Source organism: Sinocyclocheilus rhinocerous, unplaced genomic scaffold (genome assembly GCF_001515625.1).
Source record: "Sinocyclocheilus rhinocerous isolate Xijiao unplaced genomic scaffold, SAMN03320098_v1.1 scaffold827, whole genome shotgun sequence".
In the NCBI taxonomy this organism is placed as follows: domain Eukaryota; kingdom Metazoa; phylum Chordata; class Actinopteri; order Cypriniformes; family Cyprinidae; genus Sinocyclocheilus; species Sinocyclocheilus rhinocerous.
The window spans coordinates 142357-154789 of NW_015633173.1; the positions used below are offsets into that span (position 1 = coordinate 142357).

The 12433-nt window shown below is 38.9% G+C and overlaps 2 protein-coding genes across 5 annotated transcripts; both read left to right on the forward strand.

Annotated features, from left to right (window-relative positions):
• The first annotated feature begins 294 nt into the window (after positions 1 to 294).
• Positions 295 to 2049, forward strand: LOC107743292 (tetratricopeptide repeat protein 32-like). The gene is made up of 3 exons (XM_016556459.1): positions 295 to 452; positions 619 to 785; positions 1599 to 2049. The coding sequence occupies exons 1-3, from the start codon at positions 301 to 303 to the stop codon at positions 1724 to 1726; spliced, it is 447 nt and encodes a 148-aa protein (XP_016411945.1). The 5' UTR covers positions 295 to 300; the 3' UTR covers positions 1727 to 2049.
• Positions 2050 to 2518: 469 nt separating this feature from the next.
• Positions 2519 to 10386, forward strand: LOC107743289 (uncharacterized). Of its 4 annotated transcripts, none has more exons than XM_016556455.1 (21): positions 2520 to 2629; positions 2701 to 2804; positions 2907 to 3002; positions 3086 to 3210; positions 3287 to 3427; positions 3654 to 3755; positions 3857 to 4021; positions 4090 to 4186; positions 4420 to 4637; positions 4706 to 4859; positions 4944 to 5152; positions 5227 to 5341; positions 5446 to 5645; positions 5718 to 5832; positions 7896 to 8065; positions 8136 to 8248; positions 8333 to 8463; positions 8691 to 8880; positions 9852 to 9990; positions 10053 to 10152; positions 10263 to 10386. In XM_016556455.1, the coding sequence occupies exons 1-21, from the start codon at positions 2607 to 2609 to the stop codon at positions 10337 to 10339; spliced, it is 2784 nt and encodes a 927-aa protein (XP_016411941.1). In that variant the 5' UTR covers positions 2520 to 2606; the 3' UTR covers positions 10340 to 10386. The 4 variants fall into 4 exon arrangements, with proteins under 4 accessions (XP_016411943.1, XP_016411944.1, XP_016411941.1 ...); XM_016556456.1 differs by having other exon boundaries at positions 8769 to 8880; XM_016556457.1 differs by lacking the exons at positions 7896 to 8065; positions 8136 to 8248; positions 8333 to 8463 and having other exon boundaries at positions 2519 to 2629.
• Positions 10387 to 12433: the final 2047 nt, after the last annotated feature.

Genomic DNA, 12433 nt, shown 5'->3' on the forward strand with positions numbered 1-12433 from the left:
ATGTATTTTGATATATAATCATCAACTAAATGTATATTTATGATAATAAATCAAATAGGCTAATAGTAGCCTAACCAAAATGTTTTGGGGAATCTTATATATTTAGCTGCATGGCATTTACCTTGACAGCATACCGTCATTATTTAATGTGGCACTTTGAAAGTGTTCTCGGTGACTTTATTTAGCTTTTGAGTGCTAATTATTACACTCCAGCTCAGAAGGGGACGCTCGCACAGGTTCAGTGACTGGACGTTCCAGAAAAAAATGTGAAACAACGTCAGTACGTACTAATTAATATTCATGAGCTTTCTTATCGCGACGAAAGTAGTGCGTCTCATGGAGAACAGCGAGCTCATGATCCTACAAAAAGCACATGACGAGTTCAACAGTAAGAATTATAAACGAGCAGAGGAATTATACACACAATTAATCGGGTCTTGCACCAAATCCAGGTATTAACGACTAAGTTTATTTGAATAAATGAGTCAGGAGGACACTGGTAAACATTAGCACAGAGTGCATGTAAACTAAGTACAGAAGATCGTTTGCCATTGAGTGAAGTTAGTTAATAAATTAAGATCATGTTTTCGCTAATAATCACATTTTATGTTTATCTAGAGACTGCAGTGCTCATGATTTGGCCATCGCCTATAATAACCGAGGGCAGGTCAAGTATCTGAGGGTGGATTTCTATGAAGCCATGGATGACTATACCTCTGCCATACAGATCAACAGCCAGTTTGAAGTGCCACTGTATAACAGAGGATTGATACGTTACAGATTGGGTAGATACAGAGTTTAACCATTACACATTTTAACTGTTTTCTTCATGCATCACCTCAGTGCTTGTGAAAAATTCCCATAACCCTTCTTAAGACGACCTGAGATGGTTTTGGGCACTGGTTAGGCTGGGAGACCAGCTTAAACCAGCCTAGACCATCCATCTACCTTAAAGGGGTCAAATAATGTTGCTAAAAAGAACATTATTTGGTGTAATGAAATGCGTTTATGCAGTTTAAGGTTCAAAAAACACATTATTTTCCACATACTGTACATTATTGTTTCTCCTCTATGCCCCGCCTTTCTGAAACGCCTCGATTTTTACAAAGCTCATCAGTCTGAAAAGCGAGGTGTGCTGTGATTGGCCAGCTATCCAGTGCGTTGTGATTGGCCGAATACCTCAAGCATGAGACGGAAATGTTACGCCCCTCACAACTGTTGATGCCATGTCCAGCCGGAGCGACGAGACATAAACATTAAAACCCATTACAAACGAGGCATTTGTTTGGGCGGTGTTATGCAAATCTTCCCACATAGTGACGTAGGTATGTGGGGGTGTGTTAGAACGAGCCGTTTTAGGTAGGCGTGGTTGACTCTTAACTTTTATAAAGAATATCTCTTTGGATTTGAGACTTTAGTCTTTGCAACTTTACAGATCTTCTTTATGCACCAAGAGCTTGTAACACTCCAAAGAGAAAGGAAAAATTGAAATCGCATCATATGACCCCTTTAAAGCTTTTGTTTTAATTGCCTTCTGTCAATCTATTGTATTCCACAAAGGGGTGCTGTTTGATTTCAATGTGTTTTTTCCTCCTAAGGCTTTTTCAAGGAGGCTGAGAGTGACTTTCGAAGAGCCTTGGAGCTGAATCCTGATTTTAAAGATGCTAAAGAAAGTTTGAGTCAGACACTCCTGGACAGTGAAGAAAAGGTGAAGAGAGGCTGCTGATGAGAATTTCGAGTTGATTGAACTGTTGATTCAACTATAAGTAATATCGTCATGGAGATGATTGTGCAGTCAGAGTTTAAAAAAACATTCAAACCTTTAATTGTTTCTATATGTAGACTGATATTTTTTTTTTTAACCTGCTAGTTGTCCTTTGTCAGTAAACGGCCAATCCTTTTGGTCAGTGATCAAGATATGAGTGAATGCAAAAAATGCCTGACAGTGTACATTTCAGAATACTCTGATTAATTGTTGATTTCTCAATCACAAGTGGTGCAATAATTATGTATGTATGTTTGTTTGTTTTTAAATAAACATTCTTTAAAATGTGCATTTTGCCTGTATTTATGCTCTTTGTAAACTTTTAAAATATATTTTGTTGAATATTATATGGGTCATATTTAACTCCAAAAACAAACATAAAATCATAAATGATATTTTAGCTTTTGTACTATTTTGTAGATTTAAATGGAATTGTATTACATTATAGTTTATATTCTCAAGTTAAAAAATACCCTCAAAGGGAAAAGTACTCATCACGTACACTGCAGTAACTTTTTAAAATGTACCAATACGTATTTAACCTTTTTAGTTACCAAAACGTTATACCATTCCTAGAAATACTACATTTTTATTGTAATGATAATTGGCAGAGCTCAGCTTTCACTCAGAAATGTGTGAGAAATTCCTAAATAATAGTTAACTCATGACACCTGCTCTTTAGTTGATGACTAGCACCACCTGTGCACAAGAGGTAGATGATTTATACATTTCCTTTCAAAAAGCAGATTATTTTGAGCTTTTGCAGTAGAAGGAATTCAGTTGTGGTGGTTTCTATAGATCTTGACCACCCAAAAACAGAGAGGTTTGTTTCTGAGCAAGGATGACGTGGCTTCTTGGGATTTGGTAAGTTAGGTTCTGTGTTAAAAAAAATTTTGTTGTTGTTTTTTTTAATGCTTGTTTTAATTCTTTTTCAGTACTTTTTGGCTGTTGATGGTTATAGTTTTGGCACAGAAGAATTTCAATGTCCTGTCGACACGGAAGAGTTTCAATGTGGTGCCAGCACAGAATTTTAACCAGCGTATGTTTTGTGTATGCATGTGTGTACTCGTTTAGGTTTAGTAGGCCACATTGCCAGAAATGTATGATTTCCTCTGTTTGGTTTAAATTCTGTGTCTTTCAGGAACAGGCCTGAAGACTGATTGTCTGGGAAGCTATATGAGGCTAACCGTAGATAAATCTCTAGCTTTTGGGAATCAAATTGAATTTGATGCTGTCAGTAAGTTCCCTGCAATTTATGTTGCCAAGAAAGATGATCGTAATCCACATTCGTGTCATAATCTTGGCCATTTTCTTTTTCAGATGGCTCCCAAATTGAACCTTTAACTCCAAGCCTAGCTGCTAAATGTGGCTTTTCTATAGACTCTGATCCCTGGGGTAACTACAAAGTCTTTGCATCTCTTCTCAACTGTTTTGCAGGGAATGAGGTAACTGGCTCTATTTGGCGTTAAACAGTTGCCGTATCCTGCTGTTTTTCACTTCAGTAGTTCTTTCTGCATTCAGGATGATACTGTGTTTGACGTTGGCGTGCGCGTCCGGGTGCGTGGTGTCAAAGCGGAACAAGATGTCTTTGAGGTGGAGAAGACCTGTAACTATGGCCAATGGGCCCCCCGTGAAGTTCTTTGCGCTCGGAATTACATGGAGGTAAAACCTAGGCTCCCTTATGCCACCCGAACATCAAGGAATAGTGTTGTGTGTGGGTGTTTTTTTTTTTTTTTTTTTTTTTTTTTTTTTTTTTTTTTTTTTTTTTTTTTTTTTTTTTTTTTTTTTTTTTTTTTTTTTTTTTTTTTTTTTTTTTTTTTTTTTTTTTTTTTTTTTTTTTTTTTTTTTTTTTTTTTTTTTTTTTTGTCCTAACAATGGCTTCTCCTAGGTTTCCGTTAACCGATTGCCAGAGGAAATTACAGCTTTGCGTAGGCAGCTTAAGCTGCCCCGAGCAAAAAAGTTTGACCAGTGGGCCAATACGGTTACTGAGGTACGGTGGTTTCGTTTTTTTTTTGTTTGTTTTTTTTTGTCTTTTGTCGAGTGCTCTGTACATGCAGCTTGATCAAATGAGCTCTGTCCACCGCCTTTCAGGCCATTACCTCTAGATACAACATCTGGAGAATAGTGTTTTTCACTCCTAAACAAAAGGCTATGGTGTTGGAGGATGCCCTGAGGACAGGATATAGCATAACAACAACTAGGTCTCGATTGGTGCTACGAAGCGGTTACGACATGCCAGAGACCTATGTGGAAAATGTGAGTATGGAAAATGTGGTGCTTCCTTTAGAAGTTTTCTTGAACGAATGTTGTATCCGCTGTAACAGGTGAATGGCGTGCCAATGAAGATCATCAGGGTGACCACCTACTTCAAGAAACAGTGGTCTGTAACCATGTTAGATACTGTTGCTGCATGTCCAACTGGTACGTGACACCACTCCAATTGCATTTGACCCAGTATTTGCAGGGTTCTTCATTCCTTGTCCTGGAGAGCAACTTTTCCATACAGAGTTTAGTTCTAATTAAATGTATTTGAATGAACTTTTTTAAAAAGCTCTTTGGGTTCACTCAAATCAGTCAGGTGTGTTGCTAAACTGCAGGTAAGTGGGGCTCCAAGACCCCGATGGAAGAACCTTGATCTATTGCTTCACTTACAGGTGGGCTTTCTTTTACGGATGAGATGATCACCTGGAACTTCCCCCGATTTAATCCACTAATGAGTTCTAGTGAAACCAATCTCCTTGAGATGTTCATGGGAATAGATGGGAAGCGGATAGATTCTTTACAAATGGCGGCTAGAGGCTATGTTTTGACCATAGTGGATGATCTAATCGTAATGAAAATGCCAATCGGTGGACCAGATGGCTACTACAAGGTTTGGTTTCTCGCTTTAATTTGACAACTTTTAGTCTTGTGCTAAACCTAATGGTTATTCTGTTGTAGAGTCATGTTGTAAATAACCAGTACCACATCACATATGATATTGAGCCAATGCTGGAGTTACTGTGGAGTGACGGGGGCATGGATTCTACTAGATACAAAGTCCTCTTCCCCATCAAGACCCCTTTTATGCCTAGACCACCCCACTTTGTTGACCGTGAGTGTTGAGGGTTCTTTGACAGTCCAAGGTTTTTTTTTTCTTTTTTAAATGGCTTGCAACTTGACTTCTATTCCCTTGTAGTCACTGAGGTAGACCAAAGGGTGTTTGATGTACTCTTGGGTCCTTTCCTTTATGACATTGAGTTGGTGAACATTACCTTTTCCACTGGAGTCCTTACTGTGGCAGAGGCCAATGCAAGGGGCATTAACATACAGGAACAACGCTTTCAAAATGGCTCCAAGGCATTTAGACTTCAAGTCCCCTTCTCTGACAGTTTTGTTGTTAGAACTGTGAGTATCTAATGTCGTTTTGGAGACTTTTTTTATTTTTTATTGCTGCTTCTGATCTGTATTTTTCATTGCAGCAAGTTGATCTGGTTGTTAGAGTTTATACTCTTGGCCTCATCTATGGTTTTGTACATATACAATACACTCCGTTCTCCTACACTTCCTCTGTTGATGTAACCCTTCAAGATGTCAGTAAGTGCTGACACCGTTAATTTGGATGTCAAAGACCTTCTTTGACCCAACAACCATACCCAAGGGTTTATCGTCATTGTCAATGGATCATTTCCCCCATCCAGTTCTCCCAACTGTGAGTGGAACCTGTGATGAGGAACAGTTCCACATCGTAATTTCATTTGGAAACATGGGCAAAAACTCTAATATTATGATTGGTATGCATGACATGACTCCAGACCGGAGAGCAGAGTATGGTGTAAAGGAGAATGACACTCATATGAGCTTGGCAGTGCCTTTCCTTGCATCTGATGTTGCATTTGAGGTATTTATTTAAAAAAAAAAAAAAAAATTGTGTGTGTAGACGGTGCAGTTATTTAAATGCTTTACTTTTCAGCTGATGGACGTATCATCCTTGAGGGCTCGGATTGATGTGCTACTGTGGGAGCCTATGAACAAATGGACACTATGTGACTTCTCCCTAGCTTGCAATTTTCCCATGACCATGACTGGTATGTTCTTTTGCGTTATTAATGCTTTAAGCAGGCCTTGGCATTGGGCCTAGGGTAGTGGATCTCAATTCCAGTCCTCGTGTACCACCACTCTGCACCTTTTGTATGCATCTCTTATCACTTCAGACGTTTGTTCTGTTTGACCGGAAGTACCCTACGAAGTGCCCTTCACTGAATATTCCGCCATGATTCCAGTTCGAAGGGCGTGTATGTTCCATTCAAAGGGCATTAAAGTGTGCGAGATGTGATTTTTAAGTTTTATCCATTTACTGTGGTATATTGTCACTTCATGTTTCATCTGTGTGAGAAGATTAGGGTTGGGTATCAATTGGGTTTTTTACGATACCGGTGCCAAATCGATACTTTTAAAACTGTACCGGTGCCTGAACCAATACTTAGTTCGAAGGGCGTGTATGTTCCATTCAAAGGGCATTAAAGTGTGCGAGATGTGATTTTTAAGTTTTATCCATTTACTGTGGTATATTGTCACTTCATGTTTCATCTGTGTGAGAAGATTAGGGTTGGGTATCAATTGGGTTTTTTACGATACCGGTGCCAAATCGATACTTCTAAAACTGTACCGGTGCCTGAACCAATACTTAAAAAAATAAATAAATTTAAAAAAAAAACATGGATAACATTAAAGAACATTAAAAATATTTAAAATAAATATAGCATTCATATGCTCTCATTTCCCTGAGTTGTGCTTCCCTTACCCTAAGGCTAATAAGTGTATTTCACGATCTGGGTCATTATTTAATACAAAACAATATTTAATACGAAACTACACAATGTTTCTACTATATCTGTCAAACACTCTGATATTTAGTTAAAATGAGTGAATTGACAGTGCTGTCTGTCACTGCCTTTAATCAGTTCTGTGAATGACTGTATGGTAGCCTATGCCACATGCACTATAATGTTTTAAATTTTCAAATGAAAATGGCAACATGTTCGTTTTATAAAGTATGCGTTCATACGTGTTAAGGGCTAGATTTTCGCTGGAGGAAACGGCTGTGGTGTGATGAGGGGTGAATGCAGCAAACTTACAGTAGATGGGGAAACCGATTGCTCCCTCGTGACCTTTTGTAAACCGTATTTGACGAACCGCACAGATACAGAAACGCACACCTTGTGTCCTCTGTTTCTGTTTGAGAGTCCGCTCGCGCTGCGCCGCCGCGGATTGAAGAGCGTGCTGAAAGACGGGGAGACTAAGTCTGCCGCAGTTCATTCACTTTAAAGGAGACTGACTCTGAGGCGATCACAAATTTGTGTACGTTTTATGGCGCTAATCGCTATAGCCCCGCTAAAAATGGCCCAGCGACGCCCATGTTTCTTACGTCCATTTCGGAGAACCAGGACAAATATCTCTAGCGATCGCTCGGGCATTTAAAGGGGTCATATAATGCAATTTCATTTTTTTCCTTTCTCTTTGGAGTGTTACAAGCTCTTGGTGCATAAAGAAGATCTGTACAGTTGCAAAGACTAAAGTCTCAAATCCAAAGAGATATTCTTTATAAAAGTTAATAGTCAGCCACACCCCCCTAAAACGGCTCGTTCGAACACGCCCCCACATATCTACCTCACTATGTGGGAAGATTTGCATAACGCCGCCCAAATGTTCACGCAAAGAAAGAAGGCGTAACTTTTATTCTCGCTGTAGTATTGTTGCCGCAGCCGCCATGTCGTGAAGGCGCTGTGTGTTTCGTTTGCGTTCTGATTCTGTTCTAGTACATACCGGTTACATGGGTAAATATGGCACCGGGTTTTGGTACCCAACCCTAGAGAAGATGCTGCAGGCCATGGTGTGGTACAAAGCCATGAATGTTCCAAAGGAAGTAAATTTCAATGGTTTTCCCGTGTTCAGTGAGTAGGGAGCAAAGAACACTGTAGGGACCATGTCAATCGGAACACAGTTCATGCATGGAGCTCTCTTCTAACAAGCTGGTTATCTGAATCCGGTGTTTAAGAGACCTGCAAAAAATGCAGAGCGGTGGTACGCGAGGACTGGAATTGAGAACCACTGGCCTAGAGAAGTAATGGTTTTGGCTTGACCTTTCCAGAGTGTTTTAGCAATGGCACAATGTCAGCCCTTGCAGTGAAGGTACAATCCGTACCCCAGCTTGTCCCTCGTCAGCTTACCCTGAGGGATCCCTCATGTAGACCCAAATTCAGCAACGATCGCTTCGCCTACTTCACTTTTGAAGCAAACAGTTGTGGAACCACTAGAACGGTACGGAGGTGATGTTTTAGTTGTACTTGTATTAAACGATCACCATCTTGGGCTCTTGTCTCTCCCTCAGTTCTATGATGGTGTTGTGATGTATCAAAATGAAATCACTTTGGGTAACGGGCTGCCAGTTTACCAGCTGAGTAAAAAAGGAGTACCTACTAGTCCTCCAGATCCAGAGTATCGGTGAGATGGAATCTATTGGAATTGGTGTACATGATGCTACTAATGGATGTCTTGAAACCTTAAAGTGCTCTTTCTCCTTGTTAGCGTTACCATGTCCTGCTTTTACACGTTAAATGATACCCAGACGATTGCTTTCTTCACAAAGCCGCGGGAAAATGAACCCTTGCCAGAGACTGGTTTTGGAGAGCTGCAAATTGTACTGAGACTTGCTTGGGGTATGCTAAAATGCTGTAATTTACAAGATCTTCCACAATGCTACTTGACAGGTGGTTTGATTCTGTTGGAGCAGTTTATATTTTGATCATTTGTGATCAAATCACCTAACCTCAGCCATACTATATTGGGTATAAAAGGGGTTCTTGGACTATTAAAAGTGGCAGGGAAACTTCAGATAAGTGCTCTTTGTGAATGGTGTTGCTTTTTCTTCTCCCTCTCCACCCAGATGGCTCTTATAATCATTTCTATGTAGAGGAGGATTACCCAGTTGTAAAGTACTTAAGAAGTCCTCTGTTCTTTGAAGTGGCGCTGCTTCAGTCCACTGATCCTCAGATAGAGTTAGTCTTGGAGAATTGTTGGGCCACTCTGAAAGAAGACCGGAACTCTACTCCACGATGGGACTTGATTGTGGATGGGTAAGGATTTAAACTCAGACACACGTGTGTGTGTGTGTGTATATCAATACAATACATGTATACAGTTGTGGCCAAAAGTTTACATGCACTTTGCAGTAGCTGCACATTTCACAAGACGTTTACTTCACTTATTTTAGAGAAAATAAGATAAATCTATAAAAATGTTCCAGTTCAAAAGTTTACATATGCTTGATTTCTTAAGACTGCGTTGTTGCCTGGATGATCCACAGCTTTTTTTTGTGTGTGATTGTTCATGAGTCCCTTGTTTGTCCTGAACCGTTGAACTGCCCGCGGTTCTTCAGAAAAATCCTTCAGGTCAATTCTTTGGTTTTTCCAGCGTCTTTTGCATATTTGAAACCTTTCCAGCAATGACTATGATTGAGATCTCTTTTTTTTCACACTGCGGACAACTGAGTGACTCCTACACAACTATTACAAAAGGTAAACTCTCACTGATGCTCCAGAAGGAAACCTGATGCATTAAGAGCCTGGAGGTGAAAACATTTTGAATTTGAAGATCAGGGTAAACTGAACCCATTTTGTCTTCTGGGAAACATGCAAGTAGCTTCTGAAGGGCCGTACTAAATGGAAAATTATTTAGGCAAAATAAAAATGTACACTTCCAGGTAACCGCACGGTATTAAGTAACAAGCGCATGTAAACTTTTGAACGGGGTCATTTTTATAAATTCGGCTTCTCTTTTGTGGACCATATGTAAATGTCTTGTGAAATATCATGTCAGTACCAAAAAAAAATATATTTTGTATGATCCCTGTTAAAATTAACATTTTGCAGATACTGCAAAGTGTATAACTTGAAACCCACAATGTTTTTTATTTTTTTTTATCCAATTTGTCTTTGATCTCAACAGCTGTGTGAATCTGGCTGACCGTTACGAGACTGACCCACAATGTTTTTTATTTTTTTTTTATTTTATTTTTTTTTATCCAATTTGTCTTTGATCTCAACAGCTGTGTGAATCTGGCTGACCGTTACGAGACTGTTTTACACGCTGTTGCCCCTAACAGCGTTCCATACCCATCGCATGTGAAGCACTTTGAAATCAAGATGTTTACTTTTGTTCAGAATGATGTCGTACTTCAAGATCAGGTAATTTTTTCATCAGAGACATTTGTGTATTTGGGCATCTCATTGACTACTACTCTCCCCAGATGTTTGTACACTGTAATGCTATGCTTTGTGATGATGAGAGTGACGGAATCTGCAAGAGACACTGTCCATCTCCCATGCCTTTAAAAACTGGAAAGAAAGGTATGCCCACTGTGATTATGTATTTACTTTAAGGTTGCACAGATTCTAATTACCAGCTGTTCTGTAATTGTTTTATGGCTTTTTTTGGTTTTTTTTGTTCCAATGACAAGTACGAAGAGAGACCACTAATGTCCAGTCCCAGAGAGTACAGCTGTCATCAAGAAAAATATTGCTCTCAAGCTCTTAGTCTGTTTTGATTCTCAGTCTTAATAAAGTCTCGTTCAAAACGCCTTTTATCTTGGCATGTCCTGCAATTTGTCAGTGCTTGTAACTTGCTTTTCATGAGCTCGAGTACAGGTGAGCAGCCTGTAAAATCATAAACCGAAAACAGGTTTCAGAGAAAAGTTAAGTAATTTTCTTTAAAATTGTACTTTGAATTGTTTTTGAATATCAAAACAAATTAACATGTCATGTCAGTGCAATATCAATTGCAATTAGTACCGGTTTGGTCCTCTTTGAGCTCTTGGACTGATGGCACCGCTTTGTTTCATAAAATTCTTACCAAAAGAGGAAAAAAGACAGTCCTGCTCTTAAGAGGTAATATGAGGGGGAAGAGCTCAAACTTGCATTTGTGGACTGTTAGTGGTTGGCATGGCAGCATATGGAATAGTGGCACTGTCAATCAAAGGGTGGCTTGGAAAAGCAGCAGTGATTTTGGCAGGTGGAGTAGCAATTGTGTAAGGAGTGATTTTTAAAAAGCACTAACAATAAGTGGGAAACCATCAATCTATGAGGCGAAATTATTATTTTTTTTTTTTTTTACAGTATTGCTATATCCCCTCCCATTGGCGTGTCTTGAGCAACTGATTTCCAATCAGCCTCAAGTCTCGGGAGGGTTGAACTGGATTGCAATATCTGGTTTGTAAAGAGTCCTCCTTATCATTGACTTGAAAGCTTTTCCCTCAAACTGAGTCCTTTGCATTAAACGTTGTAAGTTCCTGATTCTGTAATTGTTTTATGGCTTTTTTTTGTTTTTTTTTTTGTTCCAATGACAAGTACGAAGAGAGACCACTAATGTCCAGTCCCAGAGAGTACAGCTGTCATCAAGAAAAATATTGCTCTCAAGCTCTTAGTCTGTTTTGATTCTCAGTCTTAATAAAGTCTCGTTCAAAACGCCTTTTATCTTGGCATGTCCTGCAATTTGTCAGTGCTTGTAACTTGCTTTTCATGAGCTCGAGTACAGGTGAGCAGCCTGTAAAATCATAAACCGAAAACAGGTTTCAGAGAAAAGTTAAGTAATTTTCTTTAAAATTGTACTTTGAATTGTTTTTGAATATCAAAACAAATTAACATGTCATGTCAGTGCAATATCAATTGCAATTAGTACCGGTTTGGTCCTCTTTGAGCTCTTGGACTGATGGCACCGCTTTGTTTCATAAAATTCTTACCAAAAGAGGAAAAAAGACAGTCCTGCTCTTAAGAGGTAATATGAGGGGGAAGAGCTCAAACTTGCATTTGTGGACTGTTAGTGGTTGGCATGGCAGCATATGGAATAGTGGCACTGTTAATCAAAGGGTGGCTTGGAAAAGCAGCAGTGATTTTGGCAGGTGGAGTAGCAATTGTGTAAGGAGTGATTTTTAAAAAGCACTAACAATAAGTGGGAAACCATCAAGCTATGAGCTGAAATTATGATTTTTTTTTTTTTTTATATAAAGCAAATCGGCATATTAGAATGATATTTGAAGGCTCATGTGACACTGAAGACTGGCGTAATGATGCTGAATTCATTTGAACCTGTCCAAATAGAAAACATTCATCCATCCATTTTCCAAAATGCTTGGCCTCTGTATGGCCACAGGAACATTTAAATCATTTAAATTGTAATACGTGACCCTGGAGCACAAAACCAGTCTTAAGTCGCTGGGGTATATTTGTAGCAATAGCCAAAAATACATTGTATGGGTCAAATTGATTTTTTTCTTTTATGCCAAAAATCATTAGGATATTAAGTAAAGGTCATGTTCCTTGATATTTTGTAAATTTCCTACTGTAAATCGACTTAATTTGATTAGTAATATGCATTGCTAAGAACTTAATTTGGACAACTTTAAAGGCGATTTTTCTCTATTTAAATTTTTTTTTTTTTTGCACCCTCAGATTCCAGATTTTCAAATTGTATCTCGGCCAAATATTGTTCTATCCTAACAAACCATACATCAATGGAAGGCTTATTCCGCTTTCAGGTGACGTATAAATCTCAATTTTGAAAAATTGACCCGTATAAATCCGGTTTTGTGATCCAAGGTCCCATATTTGACTATTACTCTTTTTTTTTTTTTTT